This window comes from Melopsittacus undulatus, chromosome 5, assembly GCF_012275295.1.
Source record: "Melopsittacus undulatus isolate bMelUnd1 chromosome 5, bMelUnd1.mat.Z, whole genome shotgun sequence".
NCBI lineage: Eukaryota > Metazoa > Chordata > Aves > Psittaciformes > Psittaculidae > Melopsittacus > Melopsittacus undulatus.
This window is the reverse complement of record NC_047531.1, coordinates 36373058-36400937: the sequence shown is the minus strand read 5'-3', so window position 1 is coordinate 36400937 and position 27880 is coordinate 36373058. Positions and strand designations below refer to the sequence as shown.

The 27880-nt window shown below is 39.4% G+C and overlaps 1 protein-coding gene across 1 annotated transcript in view; it reads right to left on the bottom strand.

Moving 5' to 3' along the window:
• The window catches only part of UPF2 (UPF2 regulator of nonsense mediated mRNA decay), a 63120-nt gene extending 35240 nt beyond the window's left edge, over window positions 1-27880 (bottom strand). Inside the window, exons 1-8 of the mRNA XM_005143327.4 lie at window positions 27777-27880; window positions 21925-22304; window positions 20353-21132; window positions 15826-15986; window positions 13596-13793; window positions 11549-11698; window positions 3357-3460; window positions 2762-2847 (exon numbers count right to left, since the gene is read on the bottom strand). Of these exons, the coding sequence (XP_005143384.1) occupies window positions 2762-2847; window positions 3357-3460; window positions 11549-11698; window positions 13596-13793; window positions 15826-15986; window positions 20353-21132; window positions 21925-22286 (1841 nt within the window). The 5' untranslated portion in view covers window positions 22287-22304; window positions 27777-27880. The remainder of the gene's footprint in view (window positions 1-2761; window positions 2848-3356; window positions 3461-11548; window positions 11699-13595; window positions 13794-15825; window positions 15987-20352; window positions 21133-21924; window positions 22305-27776) is intronic.

Genomic DNA, 27880 nt, shown 5'->3' with positions numbered 1-27880 from the left:
CTGAAAATGTAAATGCGATCCATTCATAAGTATTCAGCAGAGCAGTGCAATTACATGTTCTAACACTAATCCACAGTTAGCGGAGGAAAAAACATCCCCTTTTGTCAAATTAAGTTTTCTGTCTCTGTATTTGTCCCAATTAATTCAACTTCAGTGAGAGCAAGAAAGTCTACATAATAGTACATGATGACTTTGACTTTACAGTGTCTGCATCACTCCTCAAGCACAAAACCAGTTTTGTACTTTCTTGGTAAAATTGTGCCTGCACATATTTCCTAAAACTGATCTCTCAGGAGAAGAAACAGAACTCACTCTGTTATTGAAATATCTTATTCTGGCTGATAACATACTATATAGACTTCAACAGCATTATCTGATATGCTTGAAGACTAAATGCTTTTGGAAAACATACTGCTTTATCTATATCCTGTAACGACACTGTTCCTCTGAACCTTTTGCAAAAGAAGCCCCAAAAAAACTCCTAAAGAACATAACTGCAAAAAACTTTCTTCTCCCTTGGTATCCAGGAGAGATATTGCAGAAACTACTGGAATTCATAGTAAAAACTAGGATGCAACAACAATAATGGAAGGCAAAGGCATATCATATGGCTCAGTGAAGAGATACACAAAGCAAAACCATAGTTAATGGAGTATACAAAGCTTAGAAGCAGTGTTTTATAATTTTCTAAATCAGTCTGTAGCATTTTATAGCAACCATTACTACCATATGCCATATACACACCTGGAGTTTTTCCTACAAGGATTATAAATGGTGATTTCAAGACAGAAAGCAGAACTGCTCCCTTACCAACTGCAGAAATAAAGCTAATGTAAATATTAGGATAGATTGCCCTTTAAAATCATGTGCATCTATGGGCAATTCAGCTGGTACTTCCACTGCAACTGTTTGTGGCTCAGGACAAGAAGCTCAGTCATCCTATTTCTCCTGCTTAGTAGCCCAGAGCTGGGCATCACTACTGCAGACAAGAGAAGAGGCAGATATATACAACTGAACTTAAGATCTTACAGCTGGAAGCTGGAATATTTACTTGCCCAGCAGGTCTCAGAGCAGACAGCAGAAAAAGATACTAAAAATAGAATTGTACATGAAAAATTAATATTTCTTAATAGTAATAATTAATATTTATAAGAAAAACCATAAGCAATCAGCTGAGCCATTCACTTCAGTATTAGCTCCAACTATTAGAGAACAGAGCTGTCACAAAGGCAGCAGCTCCTTGAGCCAACCACACCATCTATACTAGTCCAAGTTCCTACAGAACTGTAGATGTCCTAGGCTATGAAAAATGTTCTCAAATTGTGTTTTGATGCATTTCAAGATTAACATTTCTATTTATCAGCCTGCTGGTATTTCCTCTACATCATAAAATTGGACTGAAGACCACCTTGTTACCTCTAACACAGAAGATACTCAACTTCCTACCTCCTCTGTCAGTAACTCATACTTCAGGCACAATCAGGCCTCTGTCAAAGTCTCCAAAGACTGAGGTGTCAAAACCATAATTTTTTAGAGAAAAGAATACATAAAGAGAAAGATTATGTGCACTTCTAGTTGCAAAAGCTAGTATCAACATAGAGACAGGTTAATGCATATAGTGAGCAAACAAACCACTGGTTTATATCCAGCAAAGAGAGTAATGTTATTAGCACAGCAGACGCTTATTACAGATGGGATGTACAAATAAGCTAGAATTAAGGCTGAAAACACAGTGCAAGAAGTGATTAAAAGTAATGAAAACAAAACACCAGAGCCTGTTTATTCAAAGCAGTTTTCTACACAAGCCTTCAGACAACACAGACACTCAAACTGTATTTCCACACCCTCCGCTAGTGTTAAAAGGCAGGGAATGAAAGCAGAGTGAACTCTTAAGAGGAAATCCAAGATGATGATGAAACACTGAAACTAAAAGCAGCATCAAAACAACCTCTCAGGAGAAACAGGGTGAGGTGAAGCAAGAAAAGCGACTCCCTCATAATTGCACCTATTTAAATTGCGCCTCTTTAAGGTACAAGTTTACCAGAGAGGAAAAAAATACATTATTCTTCCAATGAATTTTAAAGTTTCATTTTAATATTTGCACTCATTTTTGTAAGCAAGGCTCTTTTTCTGTGTTTAGGGCTCTCACACAAGGAGAGACAAGGAGAAATAGCAAAACTCTACATGGAAAAAATCTACACAGACAGAAGGGACCAGGCTCCAGCTTTTATATTTGCTTTCTCTGAACTGGCTGGCCTAGAACCAGCACTGCTCCAGAAGATGCAACATACATATTCTAGAAGATACATATAATTGCTATATATCAGAATCAACATATCACAAGAAATCCTCCTTCCTGAACTACGCTGTGCTCTAACTATTCACAGGTTCTTAAAATAAGTGCAAGTTCTCCTGAACAAAATACATCCTCTTTTGCTACAAGGTAAGTTTTGCTGCTGTTTTAATGGTTAAAAAGTCATTAAAAGATCCACTATAAACACAAAAGTGCCAGAAGACAGAAACTAATGTTTTAAAAAAGAAATTATTAAAGAAAATTTACACTGCTATGGCAAAATACCATGGGGAATTCCTTGATCATTAATGCATAAATCACTCCTGAAGCACAACTCAGAAATGAACAAGTGCAACTTGGAATATACACTGGTTTTCAGTAACTTAAACAGTTAAAAATCATATATATATATATATATATCTCAAATAACCAAAGGGTGGATCCATCTTATTCTCCTTCAGTTCTTACCTTTGCCTAGGAACTATGAAAAGTGCTCGTACGAGTTTTCTTCTGTTGGCTTTTGTATTCATATTCATGCAAAAATCCATTGCTGCCTGTAAAGAGGAAAGTTAATGGAACACTTCACCTTTACTGCAGTGTGCTTTTATTTAAAGTAATACAGCATGCTTTCCAAAAGCATCTTTACTGAGCTATTCCTGTTACATGCAGATGCTTTATGAACAGCCATGAAGGTAAGTTTTCCTTTTTGTCTAGAACTGACATAGCTGCAAAACAAGTCCAGTTGATTCTTTGGATCAACACAAGGAAGAAAACAGCTTTAGGCAGATGGGGAGTAATTTGTCAGAGAGGAATGAAGGAAAATAGGAAAAAGCCAAGTCTACTTCTAAACCAAAGTAACACATAAGAAAACAGGCAGACAAAAAAATCAGTATCACATGGTGTCTTGGCAATTACTGATTAAGTGAGGGATAAAAAGGTTTCCTCCAAAGTAATTACTTTAAATGTAGTTCAGCTCCTGACAGTCTCAAAAGCTTAAAATCTTTGCTTCCAATCTATTTGATCTAGCATTATCTTTAAGAGTGAATAAAAATGAAAACTATACCTTGTCTATGAGATCTCTGTTGACACAGTTTGGAAGCTGCTGAAGGAAAGCATCTACTATAAGTTTTAAATGAGATCCAGTACTGGCTTCTTCATCCTCTTGTTCTAACAGAGTGAAATAAACAAGCAGCACACATCTTTAAGCTATGAAATACTGCAATTTATGATCATATCACCCAAACATTTGTAATGTTCAGTTGTTAAATATTCATTCACAGATTCAAACATATATAGAGAGATAATATATAAAGATGAATATAAAATATCTTTTTTAATGAAGAAAAAAACCCCATTTATTGCTTTTCCTAACAAAAGTCAAAAGTAGTGTTCCTATTCATGAAATTCCCTGCCTCCCACTTTATACTGCCAGAAGCAACAACAAAACTATATTCCTAGAAAACGATGGTAATTTCTTTAGCTGATAGGATGATCACAAGAAGGCCCAAACATGGGGGAAAACAAACAAAACCACCTTAATGCAACTGTAGACTCTACGTTTCTTGTATGTTTGTCCTGCAGGAGAAACAGGATTTTTGACCAAAAGCAGCCATTAAGGCTATTCTTTCATCCAGTATGTTCTTGACATCTTTTCACTTTAGGCTGTAAAAGCTAGAGGCCAACTCAATTCCTTCAGCAGTGCTGAAACCAGAGCCTAGAACCATAAAGCAACACGGATGGAGGGCTGATCATGCAGCAGCTGCAAGACAAGTGGTAACTTGTTTTTCAAAGCAGGTGCTTCTGTGGAATTCGCAATACAGGAAGCAGCAACAGTGACCTGTGTCTACTGACTGAGTCCCTAACACTACTCAAATAGAAGACTGTAGGATAACTCTACCACTGGAATTCAGCTTTTCTGACATCTGCTCTGAACACCTCACCAGAGCAATCCCCCTATAGTTACTGTCTAATTGTAAAACCTGTGGTATGCTTACAAAACTCTTTCAGATTTTAGTAAGTCCTACAAAAGAGTTTAGTTTCCTCTATAGCACAACACAAGCCAAAACAACGAGCTGCAACACAAATGCTTGGGAAAGTCTTCTTTGGCCAAAGCAACACAGAAGAACGCTTCTTCCTGAAAAAGGAACATGATGAAGCTTGGTTTTCTTTCAGTTTGAGGATGTTCAGCAGTAACAGGAATACCCAGGAAAGTATTCATGTGGTGGAAATCACACCCAAGTAACCTACAAAATACCCAACATCTGGTAAATTCAATATGTCTTTAAAGGCTACATGGTAAGATAAACCAGCATGAAGACTCAGGTTCATTTTTCAAGTTGCTGAAAGGGAAAGAGGTAACTACTATAAGGGAAAATGATGCTACATTGTAGGACCATTTTTTTTATTGTTTCTGGAAACTGCTCAGGGGCAGTGGTTGAACTTAGGTAGACAAATGCTAAAATCTGCTTCAAGAAAGACTGCATCGTAGCACTTGAAGGTGCTAGAGATTAAAGCAGATGGCATCACTTCCTCCTCTCTGACTAGAAGTCAGAAAAACAAGAGAAGAGTTCACTAAGAAAGGAGAGGGAAAAAAAAAAGGAAGCTGCTCCACATGTTCAACAAGAGGACCATGAAGTTTTAAATGCTTAATGGAATCCCGACTCTCTCATCACCCATATACTCAGACTTCACTAGGATGCATACAACAGCTCAAACAAGACAATTTTTAGTACCAAATTTCATTTTAATGCATTCTTCCATTTAGGTATTTACAGCCACACCTTCCTGTCTGCCTCTAATGTTCTTTTATCTTCCCCTTTTTCCTTTACAGCAGTTAGTTTTCTTACCTCAATCATCTATTCAAACTGACTCACGGTTCTTGAAATCAATTTAAAGAAGTCTTTGACATTTCAGTCACTATTCAAGGCAATCTTTCAAGAACCCCTGTTATCACACTGAATTTCAACAGTTCCCAAATGTATCTCCCCTTTCACTGGTCCTCTCCTTTGCCGAGGGCCAAAGATATTCTCCCACTGCATTTCTTTCTCATCACAGCACTGTGGAAAGGCTCTTTTCTTTTAGTACCTGAAGCAGGTTTGGGACTTAAGACAAGAGTTTTACAGTGACAGGAAATGAAACAGCCAGGGATTCCAAGTACGCAATTCATATGAAAAAATCAGTTAATTTCTTGCTTTCACTTTGATCCTCTTGAGTTTCAGTCTTCCAGTAGCAGCACATTTTAAAACTGCATTACCTCTTTTAAAAATTCACTACAAGTAGTAATGTACAACCATTACTTAGACTATTTATAATGGTCTATCTGGGTGCAGATCGAGTTGTGCAGCATAATCACTGTACACAGTGAAAGAAAAAAAAATTACTTTTTCTTTTTAAACACCTTTATATTTACCAGAAATGAATGTAATGCTGCAGTTTCCAGGGAGTAGAACTGAGGAACCATGAGAAGATGCTAAGGACTTACTGAAGTAATTCTCCTGCAACGAAGTAAATTCTCCTGCAATGACTGGCATCAAACAATCTTCTGCTTCACCAAAACTAGTTGTTTGCCTTCCCTCCTCCCTACACACATACCTTCTGAGAGAGTCCTGGCTCCTTTCATGTCAACATCATCTTTTCAATTTACTAAACTATAACCTTGCAGAGGGCTTTCTCCTCAAAACCCGACTCTGCCTGAAAGGTTCAGTCTACTTTTTATAATGTCACCCAGACAATGGAAAAAAGCCAAGTGCTTCTGTAATGTCTGGAGCTATTCCTTTGTAAGACAAGGTTCTGAAATGAACCTTGCATCCTGGTGGTACAAACTAAAACTGTGAGCAAATAGTTGGCTGGATCCCCCTCTCTGCACAACACTTGGCATAAGCATAGTGTTAAACATCTTGTTGAAAAAAAGCCTGGGGAATGTGTTCAGAATCTAGTCTCACAAGTCAAAAAAAGATTTCTTAGTTAATAACTTCAGATCTGCTTTTAAATTCCTGTTCTTCTGATAGGAACTCTGCTAGCTCTTTAAACAGTGTAGCAAAGTTAATAGGGTTGTCTTCATACTCACTTCTACACATAGTTTCTGCTGCTGACAAACCTTATAAAAACAGGCACTAGGAATGTATTAACATCAGATGATTCCTGCTCCCGGTACCCTTGATGGCTTCCACCCTGGCCATTCCTTACTTAACATCTTTGTCTCCATTCACACAGCTTCATGTTTAACATTTTATCTTCTCTTTCAAAAACAACCTCAAAACTCACTTCTTTCAGCATGCTTGCAGTGACTATTTGCAGCTCTGGTGCTATCTGCTCTCTCTCTCTTCCCTGAGCATACTGAAAATAAGAAAATTAAGATTCACTCAAAGTTAACACAATAGAGAAACAAAATAAATTACCTGAATTCCTAGTAAACAAACCTCTTCAACTAAATGCATCATGTCAAATTTTCCTTCTATATGGCATACCTTAAACTTAGCCGATTATAGTCTCTGACCTTTAAGAAGTAAATGTAGGCACAAGCACTGCATTGCTGTGAAGAATGCTACCCCAGCGGAGATCTGTTTTGAAAACACACATGTTGGAAAACTTGTCTCCCTCATACTGAGCTTGTTCAGCCTGGAAAGAAGGCTCCAGGGAAACCTTAAACCAGCTTCCAGTGCCTAAAGGGACTGAGAAGAAATACAGAGAAGGACTTTTGACAAGGGCCCGTAGGGACAGGACAAGGGGGTATGGCTTTAAACTGAGAGGGGGGATCTAGATGAGGTATCAGGAAGAAATTCTTGTACTGTGAAGGTGCTGAGGTGCTGGCACAGGGCGCCCAAAGAAGCTGTGGCTGCCCCATCCCTGGCAGTGTTTGAGGCCAGGCTGGACAGGGCTTGGAGAAACATGCTCTAGTGGAAGGCATCCCTGCCCATGAAAGGGACCTGGAACTGTATGAGCATTAAGGTCCCTTCCAACCCAAACCAGTCTGGGATTCTGTGATTCTATATTTGGACAGGGAGAAAAGACTGAAGTGACAGAAGGTGATGAGGAAGTTATAAGAGATACACAGTACCTACTATGTGACTAGATTGCCTACCCTGTTTATCCTATTTCCCCATCTATAATCTACTTACTCCCCCTGCTAATGAAATCCACATCACCAAATTATCACAATACCCAAAACAACTTTTGTTCGTCTTGGACCTTGTGTCATGTTTGATGGGTCTCTGAGCAACTTGATCTAGCTGAAGGTGTCCCTCATTGCAGGGGGATTGGACTAGATGAGCTTTAAAAGTCCCTTCCAACTCAAACCATTCTGATTCTATGATCTATGTCCCTGCTATACCTCATGCATCCTTCCTTTCTACACTCAAGGCCCATGTCAACCCATGAATCCTCTGTTTTATGTCTGTATGTGTGTAACATGTGTAATGCAGTGGTTTCATTCTTCACTAGCTCTGCACAAACATTACTAACTTACCTCAAGTACAGATGTACAAAAAATTCCGTACATATGAAGAGAAGGTAAAGCTGTATTTTGTAGCTGAAGGACACCCAGTTTTCCTAATTTCAAACCTAAGGGAATTTTACTTAAAAAAGGCTGGAAAAAAAATACATCTTCCAGTTCATTAGATGAAAACCCATCACAGAACTTGAAACAGCACCTAAATTAAGATTTTTGTTAATTTAGTATATCTGGTGCTGCCAACAAGGGGTGTTCAGAATTACACACACCCCAAAACAATCATTGTGTTTTGCTGTATGTTTCCAGTAAAGTAACACTCACATGCTGCTAACTTACAGCCTAGTTTTCATGCAGAACAAGGATTTACCAATTATATCTATTTTAGTTTCCTTCATTCATTTCTGAAGCTTCTTGCCAGTATCAGAGCTATTTGACAGGGTATGGAATTCCCAAAGACACTAAGTTTTCACCTGTCTCACAAAAATAAACTCATGAGCAAAAACAACTAGGAAGCAGCAAGAAAAAGCCTACAGGGTGAATCAAATGATATCACCTTCACAAGCTAGAGAATAAAAGGCTTTCATAAATGGTTGGCTGTTTAATAAGGAAAAAATAAACCCTATTCTGACATATTTTAGATTAACGTTTCAGATGAGAGCATGTTTAATGCTTAGTCAGCAGCTCATTTGAAAACAGAAACTAGTACTGATCATTCATTGTTAATAGACAATGATGAAACCTCCTACAATCAAGAATACGACCATCAATCCCCTCTGAGCTACTCAAGCTGGTATTGCCTCCCAGAGACACTGGACCTTCCATATCTTGTCTCCTGTTATTCCTTCCTCACTTCTACAGGATCTCACTTTCATGTTATTTGTCTTTATATTCAGAATAATCTTCATCCTCCTATCACAACAATAATCCCTTTCTAAAAAATCAAGAAATACCCACATTCCTTTAGATGTCTATTGACAAACTGTTTTGGCCTATCTAGCAGGCTGTGAGCAACCCAGAACGAGCTGCTCTTTTTTCCTTTGATTCCAAGGGAACATCTAGGTGTACCACCTTTACAGGCAGTTGGAGCCAAGCTCTTCACCGGTTTTCTCAAGATCTCTGACCAGAGGATAACAGCTCACTAAAGGTGAACATCCTGCAATTAAAAATTAAAATCTTACCCAGCCAAATGAGCTGATGGCTACTCAAAGAAGAGAGTATATAAATAGAAGGGAAAATTCATCCAAAAAGGATATAGCCTTTTCCAATCTGTCTGGGTAAACAAATTAAAAAACCTAAGGAAATACGTGATAGCATTATCCTAACAGTTTTCCTTTCAGGAGGAGACTGAAACAGTCTGATTCCAGAGCTGTCTCTTTTTTGAATTTGTGACGTGGCACAGATCAGCACAGTTTCAAGATCAAGTTCAGCTCAACTAACTTTCAGTACACAAGTCACCCAATTTGAAGATCCATATGCCATACCCAATCCCTATTGTCAGCTGAGAGAGACTGGAACATTGAGGATTTGTTCAAGCCACTCTATGCCCAGAACCACAGATCCATGCATCAGCTTGGTTCACTGAACGCATGCTTTGAACACCAATACACAGTCTTTGCCAGGACCTGAGCTTCTTTGCTGTGGTATGAACTCCACAGCTTGAAGTTCTGGCTTTAACTTCTCAGCTTTTAAAGCACAATGCTGTTTCAAGCAATTGAATTGTTCTCATCAACGAGGGAGGGGCTGGTAGGGAACGTGATGTGCAAGGGCAGCCTTAGCTGCAGGGACCATAAAATGGTGGAGGTTTTGATGCTTAGGGCAGCGAGGAAGGCATGCAGCAAGCTCATCAGCCCAAGACTTCAGGAGAGCAGACTTTGGCCTCTTCAGGGGTCTGCCTGCTAGAGTACCAGGGAATAGAGCCCAAGAACGCTGGATAATATTTAAGGATCACCTACTCCAAGCTCAGGAGTGATATATCCTAACAAAGATGAAGTTAGGCAAAAATGCCAGGAGGTCTGCATGGATGAACAAGGAGCTCCTGGACAAACTTCACAAAAGGAAGCCTACAGGAGGTGGAAGCAAGGACAAGTAGCCTGGGAGGAATACAGAGAAACCAAGTGCTCAGTGATCTGGTCAGGAAAGCCCTGACAGAATTAAGTCTGGCTAGGAACATCAAGGGCAACAAGAAAAGCTTCTATAGGTATGTCAGTGATAAAAGGAAGACTAGGGAAAATGTGGGCCTTCTCCAGAAGGGAACAGGAGACCTGGATACCCAGGACATAGAGAAAGCTGAGGCACTCAACAACCTTTTTGTCACGGTCTTCACCAGCAAATGCTACAGCCACACCACTCTCATCGCAGAAGGCAAAGACAGGGACTGGGAGAATGAAAAACCACCCACTGTAGGAGAAGATCAAGTTGAAGACCATCTAAGGAACATGAATGAGCACAAGTCCATGGAACCTGATGAAATGCATCCACAGGCCCTGAGGGAACAGGCAGATGAAGTGGTTAAGCTGCTGTCCATTATGTTTGAGAAGTCATAGCAGCCTGGTGAAAAGGGGAAACAACCCATTTTTAAAAAGGGGGAAAAAGGAAGACCAGGGAAACTACACACCAGTCAGTCTCACTTCAATGCCCAACAAGATCATGGGACTGATCCTCCTGGGAACTATGCTAAGGTGCTTGGAAAATAGGGAGGTGACTGGTGACAGCCAACATGGCTTTACTAAGGGCAAGTCATGTCTGACAAATGTGGTGGCTTTCTATGATGGGGTTATAGGGAAGAGCAACTGACATCATCTACCTGGACTTGTGCAAAGCATCTGATGCTGTCACACATGACATCCTTGTCCCTAAACTGGAGAGACATGGATTTGACGGATGGACCACTGTGAAATAAAGAATTGGCTGGATGGTCACACTTAAAAGAGTTGTGGTCAATGTCTTAATGTCCAAGTGGAGACCAGTGACAAGTGGTGAAAACCATTCTATATTAGGAATTCTCTAGATCATAAGTATTTTCAGTTTTAAGCCACAGAATCTCCAGCCAGTGGACTCCAGATGTGATTTTTTTCCCCAGCATTCTAGACATAGAACAAGTTTCCTGCTTTAGAAATGAAAGAAAAGAATCTGCATTGGTCCTTGGAAATGCAAAGTAAAACCACTGTGGTTTACAAACCAGGTTCAAAGACATTGCCTCACTTGCTCCTCTGAATTTGGCTTTTAACACCTGATATTGCTTTTCCCATTATTTATTACCACTAAAAGGAATACTTGTGATTCACAAGAATCTTTAAGAAACCTTTCTCTGGCTCCCCTGGAAAAATTAACACAGCTAGAGGTCCACAGGTTCCATTTGCAGCCCTTTATGCACAATCAGGTTAGAATTCTTAAATCCTGTTATGTAAAGCCATAACAAGACAGAAAGGCAGAGCTGAATCTCGCAGTTCAAGTTTAAAACGTATTTTATTAATACCCTAAGCACAATTGATGATAAAATCATTTACGCACTGAAGTCTACATTCTTCTTTGTAAGTCACTTCTCAGACCACTGCCTTCACATTTGATTATCTTTAAAAGCTAAAGGAATCAGCAAGTGTCATTACATAAACCTCCATGTAATTCTTTTCAGTTGTTTCTGAATATCCTCTTACAAATGTTTTGACCACAGTCCTAACAGCTTCTAGTTACTGGTTTCATAAATAAATCATTCTCCTTCCTGAAGTTTATCTACTGATTAAAAACCATCAAAAAAAAAAGTGCCCCAAAACAGAAAACAAGTCATTCCTAAAGCCAATTCTTTTTACCTTGCTCATCAAGAAGCTTTTTTGTAAGATCTTCTGCCTCATCTCCACAGTCTAACTCCAGGGCATCATCATTAATATCCAGGTTCTCCAGCTCCAACTCCAAATCCTCACTCCCAGGTGCTTCCTTATTATCTTTGGCATCTTTTGAATCTATTTAAAAGTTAAATAGAAATATTAAATTATTAAATACATGCAGGCATCATTAGAATACAGGAAGACTCATGTTGCTAAACCTGTGTCTCTTTACTGTTTTGGTCTTGGAGTATCTATTTCTTGAGACTAGAATGTGTCATCTGTTAGGTCTCAGTGGTTTGAGATCCTTCATATAGCTTTACTCCAATGCCTGAAAACTGCAAACATTTACCTACATTAAGGTCTGCTTAGGATTGTTAACAGTTCTTAGTGCTTTGGTTTGCTCTGAACTATACCTGGTATATCATCAGTGGATGACATGCACATAGTCAAATGGCTCAAGATATTCAGAAATGTAGTCCAGAAGTGCTTAAAATGGATAGGCAGGCCATCACATGGGAAGTGCAAGCAAAAAATTTGCATACTGGGAAGGTCAGACAGAAAACCAGTAACCTCCAAAATAATACCACAAACATTATTCAAAAATAGCCATTTTCAAAGATAAAACCCCTAAGTTAATGTTTGCAGTGCATATTCTTCATAGCTCAACTGAAAACAAAGTTAAGCAAAGCAAACAAAGCTTTTACTTTGTTACAAACTGAGAAAAAAGGTCAAAAAACAGAACAGGAGGAAGATACCGATTAAAATGCATTATACAGAAGGTCAAATAAAAACCATATTTTCCTTGATAACAAATAATTTGTGCATCTCCAGTTGAAGATTTGGAAAGAATAGCTAATGGTTTTCTCGGACTACAACACTGGTCCAACATAGAGTTTGGGTTTTTTTCAGGAGATTACCATTTTGTAACTCTTTCAGGCCTCCTTCAAACCTCATTTGCAGACTATGCTTCATTAAAAAACAGCATTTTCAAGGCAAATAACCTTATTAAAATACTTAAATTTTTCAAACAAAAATGCGACAACTTCTAAGCACTGCACACATCATAAGGAAGTAAGTAGTAAATTCACAAAACAGGCAACTTGGTTAGAATCAGAGACTAAATTAGTCTGCAATGGACACTGATGAGGTTTCCGGCCTTTTGCTCAAAGTGGATAAGCAATGTATTCACACCAAATTTCTCAGGTATTATTTTTGCAGTTGTCTTGCAAAATCTGTTCAAACACAGATTCCAACCTCCCTGAGCCAATATCTATCATTATCCTCACAGGGAAATTTCAGAGTTTAGAGATCAGAAAGAAGGCCATGAGTTCTAATGTTTAAATTCCATTCACACTCAACACTGCTTTCCTGCACACGTATTAGAAAATCATGTAGTCTGTATCTTCGTTGGCATTTCCTCAATGCCAAAACACTGCTCTGATGCAAATATGCACTCTTGTTACACTTTGAGCCAGTGACAGTTACAGTAGAATAAAAATTACATTCGCTAAAGTCTACCAATACCTAGTTGTGAACATGTGCCCAAAGTGAGGAACCTTCCAGACCTTTAAATCTACTGGAACTTTATACTGAGACAGAGTTAGCTATCATTAACAGTTTCGTGGAAAAGACAGAATGAACACTAACATCTTGCAAAGAGGATAAGCTTTCAGGTTTTGCACAGCAAAGTTAATATTTATTTACACTGGTTAATCTCCAATTATTTTAAACTTCAACTTCTATCAGTATTAAAATGCACTGACTTTTTGTCTTCCTTAACCTAGCTGTAACCACTGACAATGCACCCTGTACTGAAAGCATGAATAGTCTTAAATACCACACAAATGCCATAATTCCTAACCAGGTTATATCCCAGATATAATACATACCCTACAGTTTCTTCCCTAAAAATTCCTTCGAACTAGTGTACTGACTTGCTCACCACAAATTATTTCATTAGAGATTCTTTAGTTCCATCAAATTTGCATATCTGTTAGACAAGACATCTTTAATACTCATTGAAGCATTCTACCTCTTGATTCATCTTTGCCAGAATCTTTGTTCTGGGAACATTTTTCATTATCCTTAAACAAAATTGCTGGTACAAAAGCCTTTAAGTCGATGAGATTCTCATAGAAGTTTCTGGCATCTTCATCTTCCCAGATACCCCCCTCCAAATCATATTCTCCAGGCTTTCCTGGTGTGAAAATATCAATGCCAGGTCCGTGTTCTGCAAAAACAGTGAAATCGCAAGAAAGTTACTTACACAAATTTCTAAAAGGAGGCACCTCTGAAGATTAAAACGAAAATGCTTTTAGAAACATTTATTACCACCATTTAAACTGAAATATTGCAATGTGTACTTTAAAATGCTTTTAACTACCCAATTATAATATTAGATGCATCAATAAGTTATCTTAACATTGCAAATTTTACATTGATAGAAAACACTATCAGAGCAAAAGTCAAATCAAGTCAGTCAAGTGAAATCAAGCAGCACATTATGTGGTTTTAGGAAGAAAAGTTGTACCACACTTTAACCACATTAACATAGAAAGTAATCACTGAATACGATGAACTGTACCCCATGGTATTGCAAGAACAGATGTTTAAAAATAATAATTTTAAATTTAGAGGCATTCAGGAAATATATTTTTTCTAAGCTCAAGATCACTTCAGACAAAAGGTGCACTCAACAACATCTCTGAATCCAAGATCTGAGATTTACGTCATTCAACAACTTTCACTTAAAAGCTGCACTTCCCAAGAGGTCAGAGAGCCATCTAGTGACGTATCTTGCTTAACAATACGCTCCTGCTCAGAATCACAGAATCACAGAATCCCGAGGGTTGGAAGGGACCTCAAAAGATCATCTAGTCCAACCCCCCTGCAAGAGCAGGGTAACCTAGAGTACATCACACAGGAACTTGTCCAGGCAGGCCTTGAATATCTCCAACGTAGGAGACTCCACAACCTCCCTGGGCAACCTGTTCCAGTGCTCTGTCACTCTTACAGTAAAGAAGTTCTTCCTGATGTTAACGTGGAACCTCCTATGCTCCAGTTTACACCCATTACCCCTTGTCCTATCACTGGATATCACTGAAAAAAGCCTAGCTCCATCATCCTGACACCCACCCTTTACATATTTGTAAACACTGATGAGGTCACTCCTCAGTTTCCTCTTCTCCAAGCTGAAGAGATCCAGCTCCCTCAGCCTCTCCTCATAAGGGAGGAGTTCCACTCCTTTAATCATCTTTGTGGCTCTGCGCTGGACTCTTTCAAGCAATTCCCTGTCTTTCTTGAACTGAGGGGCCCAGAACCAGATGCAATATTCCAGATGCGGCCTCACCAAGGCAGAGTAGAGGGGGAGGAGAACCTCTCTTGCCCTACTAACCACACCCTTTCTAATGCATCCTAGGATGCCATTTGCCTTCTTGGCCACAAGGGCACATTGTTGGCTCATGGTCATCCTCCTGTCCACCAGGACCCCCAGGTCCCTTTCCCCTTCACTCATTTCCAGCAGGTCAGCCCTCAACCTGTACTGGTACATGGGGTTGTTCTTCCCCATATGCAAGACTCTACACTTGCTCTTGTTGAATTTCATCAAGTTTCTCCCCACCCAACTCTCTAGCCTGTCCAGGTCTTGCTGAATGGCAACACAGCCTTCTGGTGTGTCAGCCACTCCTCCCAGTTTAGTGTCATCAGCAAACTTGCTGAGGGTACACTCGGTTCCCTCATCCAGGTCGTTGATGAAAATATTAAACAGCACTGGTCCCAGCACCGACCCCTGAGGGACTCCACTAGTCACAGACCTCCAGCTAGATTCTGTGCCATGGACCACAACATCATAACCCAAAACATCATGACCCAAAATACACTTGAAACCCATTTTTGAACAATATCAGAATTTAAAACTCTAACATATACAGTCCTTTAAGTATTTAAAAGTGCATTAAATTAAATGGAAATTATTAGGTCAAAATAATTTTCCATTTATTCCCATATTATCTGAAACAAATCTAAAGGGGTATTACTTAAGTTACCATATAACTACATCACATATACAATAGTTATGGTTGCGTGTTAGGTTTAATTAATTAAAATAATAATGTAATATTCATTCACTGTCATCCTTAAAGCAGAAAGCCTAACTAAAAAGAAATCCATGGAAAGAACACATCAGTAAGAAGGTTTGGTTGGCTTTCCCACCACATCCAAGCCAAGCCCAGCATTCCCTCTACTTCCCTTACAAGACAGCCTACCCTCAGGTGCTGGTTTCTCTTGAGGAAGGTCAGGCATATTTTCATCCAAAAGATCAGCCAGAGACTGTGAATTTGCCAACAGCTTCTGATATGACATTGCAAATTCCTCATATTGCTTGTGCCGATCTTCACTCAGCTCTCCTTTGGAGTGAAGGATGCGCCTACAAAATCAAGTGACAGTAAGGCAAACTTTCTTAAAATCTACTTGAGCTATGCTGAACTAATATCATTTTTTGTGAGCAGAGCTGACCTCTCTTCAGCAGAATTCTAGTTTAGACCACAGTAGCAAAAATTGGAGCAACACAACTTTTTCTTCGAAACAACCATACTGAATTACTGACTTCAGTATCGAGTTCAGTAGTTACGGAAGCTTTAACTTCAGTGTCCCAACGAAAAAAGGTAACATTTTTTTTGCCATGATTATCCTGTAATAGTCCTGCACTATGAAAAGACTTGTAGTAAATTAAAGCATTCAACTTAGATGAAAACTAGATAAAAGTTGCTTTACATCTGTAATAACATTTCCATCATGTTCAAATGACTCAATGGGCAATCACTGCCAGAGGCTCAGACAAGTTGTATGTTAAAAGCAGTCTGTTCATTTCCCAACAAATCAAGCTATTTCAAGGCTACCAGTCCAAATGAAGAGCAGTTTGGGGTGTTTTTCCACTTGCTCTATGTTTTCGTTTATGAAAATATCCATACTTATTTTCCATTTAATTTTTAAAACTAAAATCTGTTCTCAAAAGCAACTTGCACTTGAAGGAACAGAATCACTGCTGACACACAATAAAGTGCAACTCAGTTTTCTTACCAAACTACAATTAAGGTCATTCTGGATTTTAAACAAAAATGTCAAGAATTTTCAGTAGTTTGAACCAAATATACAGAACAAGGTAGTGTTTGCTAGTACAAAGATTTTGCCTTCCACAGAAGACTGATTAAAGACTGTCATCCTTGATTTTGGGGTAACTAAGAATAAGCTGATCGCCCAGTACCAATGTTCCAGTTTGTCCTCATCTTGGGCTCCTACTACTGGAAAGATACAAACAAGCTCAGATCAAGCATGGGTTTTCAAAACAGAAAGCTTTTCAAAGGACAGAATGAGCTTGCCTAGCAAGATTCCAGTGTGTTTTACAGTAGCTTGAATAATGCTGGTAACATTGGACTAACCAGCTGTAACCACTGACAATTCACCCTGCACTGAGATGAAAGCACGAGAAGTTTGAAATAGGGTGGCAAATGTCCTAATTCCTAAATTAGGCTGTATCATTACATTACCTTTAGGCTTTAAGCAATAAGTATACTATAAAGTTCTTGCCAAAAAAAACAAATGTTTTATGTCATAAAACTTCCAGACTAGTTTAAGCAATGTAAGTTGATGGATCTCAATGTTGACTTTTGCCAGTTCCAGGTTGACTATAAAACAGAAGTCATCTTCATATACAACACATTCACAGGACAAGCAACAAAATCCCTTGTATCTGCTCAGAAGCAAAACTTGGCACATGTGTCTTGCTAGAGGGCAAGAAGCAAACGTTCTATTTCTTGTCCCTCACACCTATATAACACGTATCACCTGCTCCTGCAAAGTAGAACAAGAAAAATTAACAAATCAAATAATCCATGGTAATTTCTGAAGTACAGGAGTGTAGTTTGGATTCAGGAAACTTGCAAAGTGCCAATTCACAGCCTTTCCATGGATACAGCTATCCACTGCATACTTACTATGAGTTTAAAATGTAACAGAAGCCTCAAACAGGAGCACTGAAGCTGTGCTATTATTAAAAACCAAAAAAGCAAAGTGCTATAACAACAATACAAGAGCTTCAGTTCTCAGCTTCAGTTACTAAAAGACAGTGTTAACAAATTCAAGGAAGCTAAGGCATCCTGAACAGCTTTTAAAAGCACAATTGATTTTAATACAATTAAAAGTACAGCACACAGTACTTCTTACTGCATGTCTCTTCAGAACTTCATGCAGTGCCACAATGCAAGTTCAGAAGATTTTAAAAACATCCTTTAGACCAAAGCAGCTTCCTTGCATACCTAACACTCATTTTTGAAAACTCCTAGCAGAATTCTGGAAACAAACAGTTCCTTCCAGTGACAGAGCCTGCACAGAGTTGCTGTGTTCTCAGCTGTGTAACCAAAAAGATCACCAGGCTCTACTGTCAAAGCATAACTCAAGGTAGCTCTAATTATCCACTTGCAGAAACCCTTGTGTCTAATAATGCTTTCATTTTACCTATGATTCAGCAGATAACACAATATTAAAGCACTGCTGAGGTTAAAATCATATCATACAATCACTGAGTGGTTTGGGTGGGAAGGGACTTTAAAGCTCCTCCAGTTCCAACCCCCTGCCATGGGCACGGACACCTTCCACTAGAGCAGTTTTTTCTAAGCCACATCCAACCTGGCCTTGAGCACTGCCAGGGATGGGGCTGCCACAGCTTCTCTGGGCACCCTGTGCCAGTGTCTCACCATCCCTTAGAGTTAGCATATTAATTTTCAACTCAACCAAAGAACCTGCACAATTTTGAGTTATTTTAAGCTCTCCTGACACAGATAAACTCAAGAGGTATTTATCTGACAAAATATCATAACCTAAATACATGAAATTGTTGATGAACAGGAAGGAACAGTTTGCTCCCTGCTCACTTCATTGATGGCTTGGCTCCGCGAGTGAAGATTTGGGAAAGGCTTTACTCATGCTTACTACACAGTGGGCATAAAGGCTGTGGCTATCAGAAAAGTAGATCAGGTTTCAGATATACAGAAGACTGGTTTTTTCCAATAGGATTATTGCTTTTTCTTTTTAAAACAAACAAAACAAACACCCCAAACAACCAAAAACTAACATCCAAAAGAAACAAAAAGCAAGCAACCAACCAACCACACAATCACAGTTTAGGAGTATTACTATAGAATTCACAGACTTACTAGGCAAGTTTCTGCCCTGCACTTCCCATAGATGCAATGCCAGTATCTGTTACAGACATGTTGTAAGCAAATAGAATTAAGCAGGAAATAGTTTTGATGTCTTGTTTCTTTAACAAAACTTATTCCCCAATTTTTATTAAACAGTTAAACACCTTAAAATTCAGATAAATAATATGATTATCATAATCCAGTGCTAAATGATAGTTCTTCACATTCCCAAAACAAAGCTTTACACCCAGTTGATAGGGATAACTCAGATAAGATGCACGAAGAGGTCTCTAGTCTGATCTACTCAAAGCAGTCTCAATGATGAGATCAGACTAGCCTCAGAGCTCTATCCAGCCATTTGTATCTTGTGTGCATGTAAATATTACCATGTATTTCCCTCTCCCAGATCACTCACATTCTTTCTTCGTGGTTTCTTAACATTCTTTCTATGTCCTGGAAATATTTTTCACTTTACTGCCTACTATACAAACTTCATAACACTCACTCAATAACATCTCAGCCAGAACTAATATGCCCAGAACCAATCATAATTCTGTATACAAGTATAAAATTTATATCCATTAACTTAAAAAAACCCCTCCAACCAAATGACTAAGCCACAACAACACACTTTAAAGGAAAAGATATTTGCAGAATTAATAGTAGCTCCCAAGTCAGTTGATGGTCCTGTGAAACAACACTTAATTTGAGGCCGGACAGGACTGCAGGACAATACCTGTCAGAACCACGGATCCAAGTTCAAAGCCCTCATTTGGGAACATTAAATGTTAATGTACTCCACACATACATTTGGCTCTGGATTGATGTTCAGCTTTTTAGTTGAAACCTGAGCCTACACATGCAGTAACATGTTCATTTCTATCTGCCCAGAATGCTTCCAAAAGGATTTAATAATGATTGTGTTTCAAGACCAGCAGTTGGTTTTAGGCTGGCTCCAATAATGACAACTCAGAAGGCTTTAAGGAAAGGGCAAATGATTATTAAACAATGTCATAACGGTAGAAATTACTCAGATCTCAAAGGTTCGTATACTCATACCCTTCAACATCAGTATTTCGTACAGATATTTAAGAGGATTTGAATCAAACTGTCTGTAACTCCAATATTTTAACATATATGAATTTGCACACACTAAAGTGTAAGGGATACCTAGTTAATCTAACCTCATTTCTCCTCCATAGTAGTACACTCGCAAAAAACAAGCCAAAGCCATCGTGGCATATACTCAATGTGAGTAGAAAGAGAGAAATCAGATTGTGCGAACTAGGAAAGGACAGCACCAGCTGGGGAAGCGTCATTCTCAAGCTGCCAAGGAAACATCATGAAATTAATAGTTAAAAGAATTAAAGTTAAAAATCAGCCTCCTTTTTCTTTAAAGATATTGAAAGAGTCTGTTTGGGTTTTTCTTTTTAAGTATTCAGAGCAAATTTATAACTTTTTCTTAGATACATTGCAGAATACACTTCTATACACCATTAACAGACTGCATTTGCAAATACTGCAACAAATCTGAGCATTTCATAAATAAACTACTTGTTTCTCCATAAATAAAAAGCAACATTTGAGTGTCACCTGTTTTGTCTTTCAATATTTTGTAGCTCCCTGTGGTCCCTTTTCAGGTGTTTGGTCAAAGATGTAAAGTATTCCTTCAACAAATTCTGGAAGGGCTGTTGTTTCTCTGGGCTAATTATCTCACTAGGAGGAAAGCTCAAGTTAAACTTCTCTGCAACAGTTTTGACTTTCCTTGGTACCAAACCAGCAATGTCATCTCCACAGTGCCGACAAAAGCTGATGACCACAGAAACGTGAGTGTGGGATTCTCGATCGGCGTTAATAATGTTTTTAAGCTGCTCATAGATTAAAGACAGACCTTCCTTGTCAGTGAAAATCCCAACTATTGTCAATTCTGCAATGAAACGCAGATCAGTTCTTAACTTGGTAATGTTGGGAGTCTTCTCTTCTTTCCTTGCTTCAAAATGTTTCTTCCAAGCCTGAAGTAATGAAGGAGCAAAATCGGCGTAGCGCTGGTGAAAGAGGGAACACAAGTGCACAGCACAGTTCACATCTGATATTTTTAGTTTGGCTTCCACAATAGAAGCTACTGCTTCTGCGATGTATTTGCTTAAATTCAGGCTATTAAAGTCATGGGACAAGGAGTCCCTTTGTTGCTCTGTAATGGTTTTGAGCTTCTTAACAAAAGCTGTGTTCTTCTTCAGGCTGGAATCCAGTCTGCTGAAGAAGTTCTCCTCAGGACGGTTGTCTGGTGCATTCTGGTTTTTGCTGCGAAGCTCTTTCCTCGCCTGATGGCGCTCCCATGCCTCTTGATGAAGCTGATGGGCTTCCTCTTTTTCTCTAAGAGAAATATAAGTTAGTAATTTTCATTACAGAAGCTGATTTCAGATTAACATTTCAAAGGAAAAAAGGCTTAGTTGGAAACCTCTCAGTAGTTCTACACATAATTTCCCCTTAATAGTCTGGTTTTAAATATTAAAAGTTAATCCCAGAAAGCTAAAGCACCTGCTAAATAAACTCTTCCTTTTGCTTGTAACAAAGTGAAATTTATCAAGTATTTCTATGCAGAACATATTAATCCCAACAAACTTTAAGATATAAAACTCCATTTACTCCAGACAGATGAATTTCTTACAGAAGACAATAACAACCTTTCTACAGGTTACACAGTGAAAGGAAATCTATTATTCCCAGACTACTGAAAATCTTAAGTACGTGAAATACATCTGTACCAGATGGAAGTTAGCTATGACATTGCCTGACTTTTAGAAAATGCTGTACTTCAAATGTTAAGAACATCCAGAAATTGGCTTTGCTGGTCTAAAGATGTTACCTTCAATGCTGTAGTACCTTTTGATAACACACTAAGAAACAGTGTCTTGGTAATAGGGCCCCCTCCTAACTGGCCTACTGAGATATCAAAGCCCTGTATTAGGGACTAAAGTAACAGAGGTTAGAGGTGAAAACTCACAACTATGTGGAAGTCACAAAGCATATTAAGCTAGCTATGTAGAATTTATAATGCTACATACAACTTATTGTAAGTCAAACAGTTCATCTCTTATAATTCTGCCCACAATCCTGACAGGACTACAGCATTCAGCACAATTAAACCATTAAAAGACGACCTACTTCAGTTGAGCAGCTGCTTCTTCTTGTTTCTTTTTCTCTTCCTCCTCTTGTTTCTTTTTCTCCTCTTCTTCAAGTTTCTTTTTTTCTTCTTCTTCTTTCTTCTTCTGCTCTTCTTCTGCCTTTACTTTGTCCTCTTCTTTTTTCTTCCGCTCCTTGTCTTCCTTTTTTCTTTTATCCTCTTCCAGTTTTTTCTTTTTGTCATCAGGAACCTTCAGAGTCTCTCTCTTCATGCCAACCTTGACATCTTCTTTTGGCTTGTCCCTGGTGCTCACTGGTCGCCTTTCAGTAAATTCTTTTTCTTTATTATTTAAGGGAGATTCTTTTTCTTCCATATTTGGTGGCTTTTTGCGCTCAGCTGGCATTGTGTTACCCAGGCAAGCCTACAGAAACACAGGAAAATAAATACTTTTAACTTATTGTTGATACATTACTCTCTTCCACAGCCCATCCATACTCACTTGGTTCTTAACTAAGATAACTCATGAATGCCTGACTTACAAGAATAAAATACAGGTTTCAGGCAAGTTTTCTTGAGCTAAACAATGGACCTAGAATGTGTAAAAACTAATCATTTTGCCAGTGTTATATTTTCAGCATGAATTGTGATGTAAAAGCACCTGAAGTTTCTAAAACCAGGGGAATACAAGATCTCAGAACATTAACAGAATTCCACCTGACAAAACATTCAAGACTATTGAAAGCACATGCACCTGAACCTCACTGACCTTTCCACACATCTCCTATGAATGATCCCACTTCGACTACCTCTACTTCGGATCACAGGATAGCACACATTAGATGGAACCTCAAGTGATTTAAACCCCTGCTCAAAGTACAGTCAGCCATGAGGTCAGAGAAGATTGCTCCAGGCTTGAAAACTGTTCTGGTTTCAGCTGAGTTAATTTTCTTTCCAGTAGCTGGTGCAGTGCAGTGCTTTGGTATTAGTCTGAGAATAAATTGATCACACACCAATGTTTTAGTTGTTGGTAATCAGTCCTTACTTTAAGTCAAGGACTTTTCAGTCTCTCGTGCTCTGCTAGTGAGGAAGAGCAGAAGCTGGGGGGGAGCAGAGACAGGACACCTGATCCAAACTAGCCAAAGGGATATTCCACACCATAGAAAGTCATGCTCAGTATAGAAACTGGGTAGAGTTGGCAGGAACAGGCTGACCACTGCTTGGGAATAAGCTGGGCATGGGTCAGCAGGTGGTGAGCAATCGTATTGACTATGACTTGCCTCCCTTGGGTTTTATTCCTGTTTCCTTTTATTATCTTTCATTTTATTTCCATTATTAAACTGTTTGTATCTTAACCCACAGGTTTTGCCTTTGCCCCCCCCCCCCCCCCCCCAGTTCTCTTCTCCATCCTACTGGGAAGAGGGGGGAGTGAGTGAGCAGCTGCCTAGTACTTAGTTGCCAGCTGGGGTTAAACCACAGCACAACTGCCAAGGAAGGAGACTGCAGTACCCCTCCAGTCAACCTGCTCCAGTACCTGACTGTCCTCATTGTGAAAAGGCATCATCTTGATCCCCTCTTTCCTCACGCCTCCCAAGATCTCCCCTGTCACCTCAAACACTCTTCCATACAGCACAAGTAACAGCTGGCAGAGCACACTGTGCTAAGATGTATACACAAACTTCCCTGACAGCAGAATGAATGGAAATAATAGCAGATACGCTACAATTATCAGGAGTTATCAAAGGCTCCAAGTTTATATCTCTTTCTACTTAACCAATGTTCTGGGGACTTACAGGAGTTAATTTAGCATCTTTGGGGTTTCAGTTTCATTTGGCTGAGGATATAAAATTACAACATATAGTAACCAATGAAGGGTAGAATCGCATAACAATTTACATTAGAAGGAAACTGTGAAGGTTATCTAGTTCAAGCCCTTGCTCAAAGCAGGTCCAGTCAAATAAGGGGTTTGGCTTGATAAGTTCAGAGTATCCCCAAGGACAGAGATGTAACAACCCCTTCTGTGCCCTGTTCAAGAATCCCAATAAACACACTGTGAAAAAGCTTTTCCTGGTAACATGCCAAAATTTGCTATGCCCTGTCTTGTGTCAGTTTCTTTCCATCCTATCCCTGTATAGCTTTAACAAGAATCCAGCTCCACCTTCTCCATACTCTCCCATTAAGACTTTCTATTCTCACAGATTAAGAAACTCAGTTCTCCAAGTCTCCTAATGATGTTGGTGGCCCTCCAGAGGATTTCTTCAGCATGTCAATACCTTTACCAGAAGAGAGAATCCACAACTGGATGTGGTATCCAGATGTGGGTTTGTAAGTACCAATAGAGGGGAAGACCCACCTTCCCCAACCGGATGGGTAACCCTTTTTCCTACAGACTAGAATGCAGCTAGCCTTAATGCAAGGAAGGGCATTCTGCTGACTCATGCCCAGGATCAGAGAGGGACAGACAGGACTGAAAGAGGCAATTCCTATCACCTAAACATTATTTACTTCATGCTAAATCAATTTCTATTTGTAGAACCCAACATAATGTAGAGCACTTCTACAATTATTTACAACTACTTTGAAAGCTATTTCTAGGTAAGATATCACACTAAATATCTTTGTTTCTAACAAAACAGTAGATTCATACACTGACTATCCCATACGGAATGCTGTGTTACAAATTTGAAGATGCTTGTCCAGGTCTTCTGAAGAAAAAATTGTTTGCATAACTTCATAGGATATTCAGGTATAGACAGTGAGAATTTACCACTGGAAAACCTATTCAGGACTTCGCCTCTCTGACAGTAACTGGCAACAGCACCAGTGAAGAAATGTTTCTGACACTGATTTATCGAAGCTAGCCTAATCAAATCAGCATTTCTTATACAAGTACTGGCAATTTTGGCTCTCTCATGCATGTCTGCAACTAAAAAACTTCACAGGTCAACATCTCAGAACTACCTGGATTTTAAAAACACTGAGCTACATCATCTTAAAGCAGTTTTATTATAAAATCAGTACTTATGGAATTGACAAAACCCAGAAAACTAAGCATGTCCCCAGATTCCTTCATATTAAAGGTCTCTGAACTAATTTTTCTATCTCTGTAGGCTGTGTATGTGGAACCTGTTCCTCACAGATCTGGAAGGTGCAAATCCTCTGCATGTTCTGTTTCAAACTCAACAATAACTATTTATTAATCTTTTTCACTACAAATCTACATTGGAAGTTCCATCAGTTTGAGATGTCTAAACTATTTCTCTACTACCATTTCTAACAAAACAGGTTTGAAGGGAAAGCTTTTAGCATTCAAATATTCCCATAAGAACACTGCATGAGACTCTCTAATAATTTTATTAAAATGTATTTCACCAAGAAATCCATTAAACAAACAAAGATTAACACATTTATTTAAAAAAATTTTTGATTCTAAAAGGCAAATTGAGAGCAAAATTTAAAAGAAAAACAAAGGAGAAAAGGGTTGGTTGATTAAAAGAATGCTGGAAAGGCATGTCACAATTTCAATGCTCCAGCTTTTACCTTCGTCCCTCACCTGTTGTTAGCATTCTATTACAATTTGGAAAAAAAAAAACTAAACTAAACCAAACATCCAGCTACATGTGTAACTTTTACCATCATGTAACTTTTACCAAAACCATTACAGTACTCCAACTCTCATGAAATGTAGGGACTTGGAATTCTGTTTTAAAGACATAACTGACACTTGCTTGTATAAAGGCAAAATAGAGAAGAATGGAATAAACAGAACAGGGATGGAGCATAATTGGGTACATTGTGGTTTCCACAAGGCAGTATTATCCATGTCTCACACAAGAACACTGGTGACCAGAAACACCCCACAGTCTAGTTTATAATAGATTTCTGTCCCGTATCACAGAATACCAGTGTTACATTGCTGCTCACTACCTGCTATGTACACAACTCCTTATCTCACAAACCCTTCTGATGAGGCTGCTAGCTCATTTATGTGTACCCACCATGGATGGCAGGAGGTGCAGTTGCTGCCTCCAAGATATACACAGGGTAGTTCACTGGGCAGCACATGAGCAGTGGTCAACAACACAGCCAGAACACAACTGTACACTGAGGTGATGCTGTCACCCTTCCCTCATCAAGAATGGTAACTTAAGACCTTGGTACTTTGCCACAGCTGTCAGTTATCACAAGACCTGCAGAACATTTAGACCTTCAAAGCATCTGCTGAACTTGGCTGAAACTGGCCAAAAGGTTCAAAAGTTGTGGGAAGGTGATTAAAAAGGAAACAGAAAGCAGCAAGCTTGCCTGGGTCTCATTTCCATAGGCAATAAGGCTGAATATACATCGTTTGGGCCAGATTTAGGAATGGTAAGGAAACATTCAGAGAAAAGCATTGAGAGAACTTTTATTTAATAGATAGTATTTATATGAATGCACTGATGAAAAGGCACAATAACAACATGAACTTCATAAGGTAACAGACACAAAGAACAGGCACTTGCAGCTGAAACTGAGAAAGGACAGACACAAGGATCCATATTCATTTGGACCCTTGGCAGCCCATTTCCAAACTGACATTCAGATGCCTTTACACTCTTGTCATCTTGGTTTCATCACTTACACATGTTATTTTCCAGGAGAAAACTATTTCTCATGATTTTTCACTATTTGACCTAGCTTAACTCAATCTTAGTTAAGAAATCTTTTATTGCTCCTGAATTTCACCTTCCTGGAATTTGAAAAACTGACTGGCTTGGGCTAATGAAACTCTAGGCCCATAAACTCAAAAACCAATATTGCAATACAGGCGGTGTTTCAGGAAAAAATCCACCTACATACTTACTTTCAAGGAAACCAAAGACTCATATTAAGTATTCAGCATTATTAATCTAGACACCCTTCAGAATAAAAGGACAACTATCAACACCTTGGCCTGGTATGCCTAAATTCTCTCAAATCAATAAAATTAGCTTATAGTTATAAACCAGAATCTCAATCCTTGCTAACACAAGTATAGGTGGGAGAAATTAAACTAAACACACTGAGATACTCCACATTCTTTTCTACTGCTACTGGGCATCAATCACATAAACATTCCTTTATACAGCTACAGAAGAGATAAAGGAAATAAAGAATGTAGGCAAAATGTTCCACTTCTGACTAGCTGAAAATCCTCAAAGAGCAACAAACTGCTCCATTACTAGAAATTATACCCCGAGAAAAGCTAAAATTCCAAGAAGTAAAATTCAATTAAGGTTTCTCTTAAAAGCAAGAAGTATTACAAAAATACTATGGACAATCAGCAGGAAACAAACTTAACCACAAGTTTTGAAAGATGAGACACAGAGCAGTGCAGGAAATTCTAGTGCAGGTTAAAAAGACCCCTCTATACAGTACTCAACCAGCTGGGCACTTTTACTTTCGATACGTCTCGGAGAAAGTGTTTTGCTGTCAGATGTGCAGGAGCACGCTTCCCACTGAGAAAAAGGCCTACAGGCAAACCACTGACTGCATGCAGAGCAAAAGAGCTCGCCCCTCATGCCAGCCTGCACCCGCGGGCTGCCTCACAAGCCGGCACCTCCCGTGCTCTGCCCTCCCGGGACAAACAGCGACCAGTCCCTGCCACCGCCTCTCAGCGCGCTGCGGGTACTCTCACCCTCGCCAGCCCTCCTCCTCCTTCTTCTCCTCCTCCTCCTCCTCCTTCTCCTCACCCTCACGGCCCCTGTACCCCGGGACGCCTCAGCTCCAAAGAATCCGCGCCGCCTCACGGCCCCCACCTAGGAAAGGCCCCTAAGCCCTTCGCCCGCCTTCCCTAGGCCTTCCTCCCCACAACGGCACGGCCCCACCCTCCGGGCCGCCCTACACCGAAGGCCGATGCTCCCCGCCTCAGGCCTGCTACCTGCGCCCGGTGCAGACATGGGCCCGGCCTCCGGGGACCGACACCTCCTCCGCCAGCTGCGGCCCCTCCCGGCGAGCGAGGCCCCTTCGCTCCTCTCCCCTCAC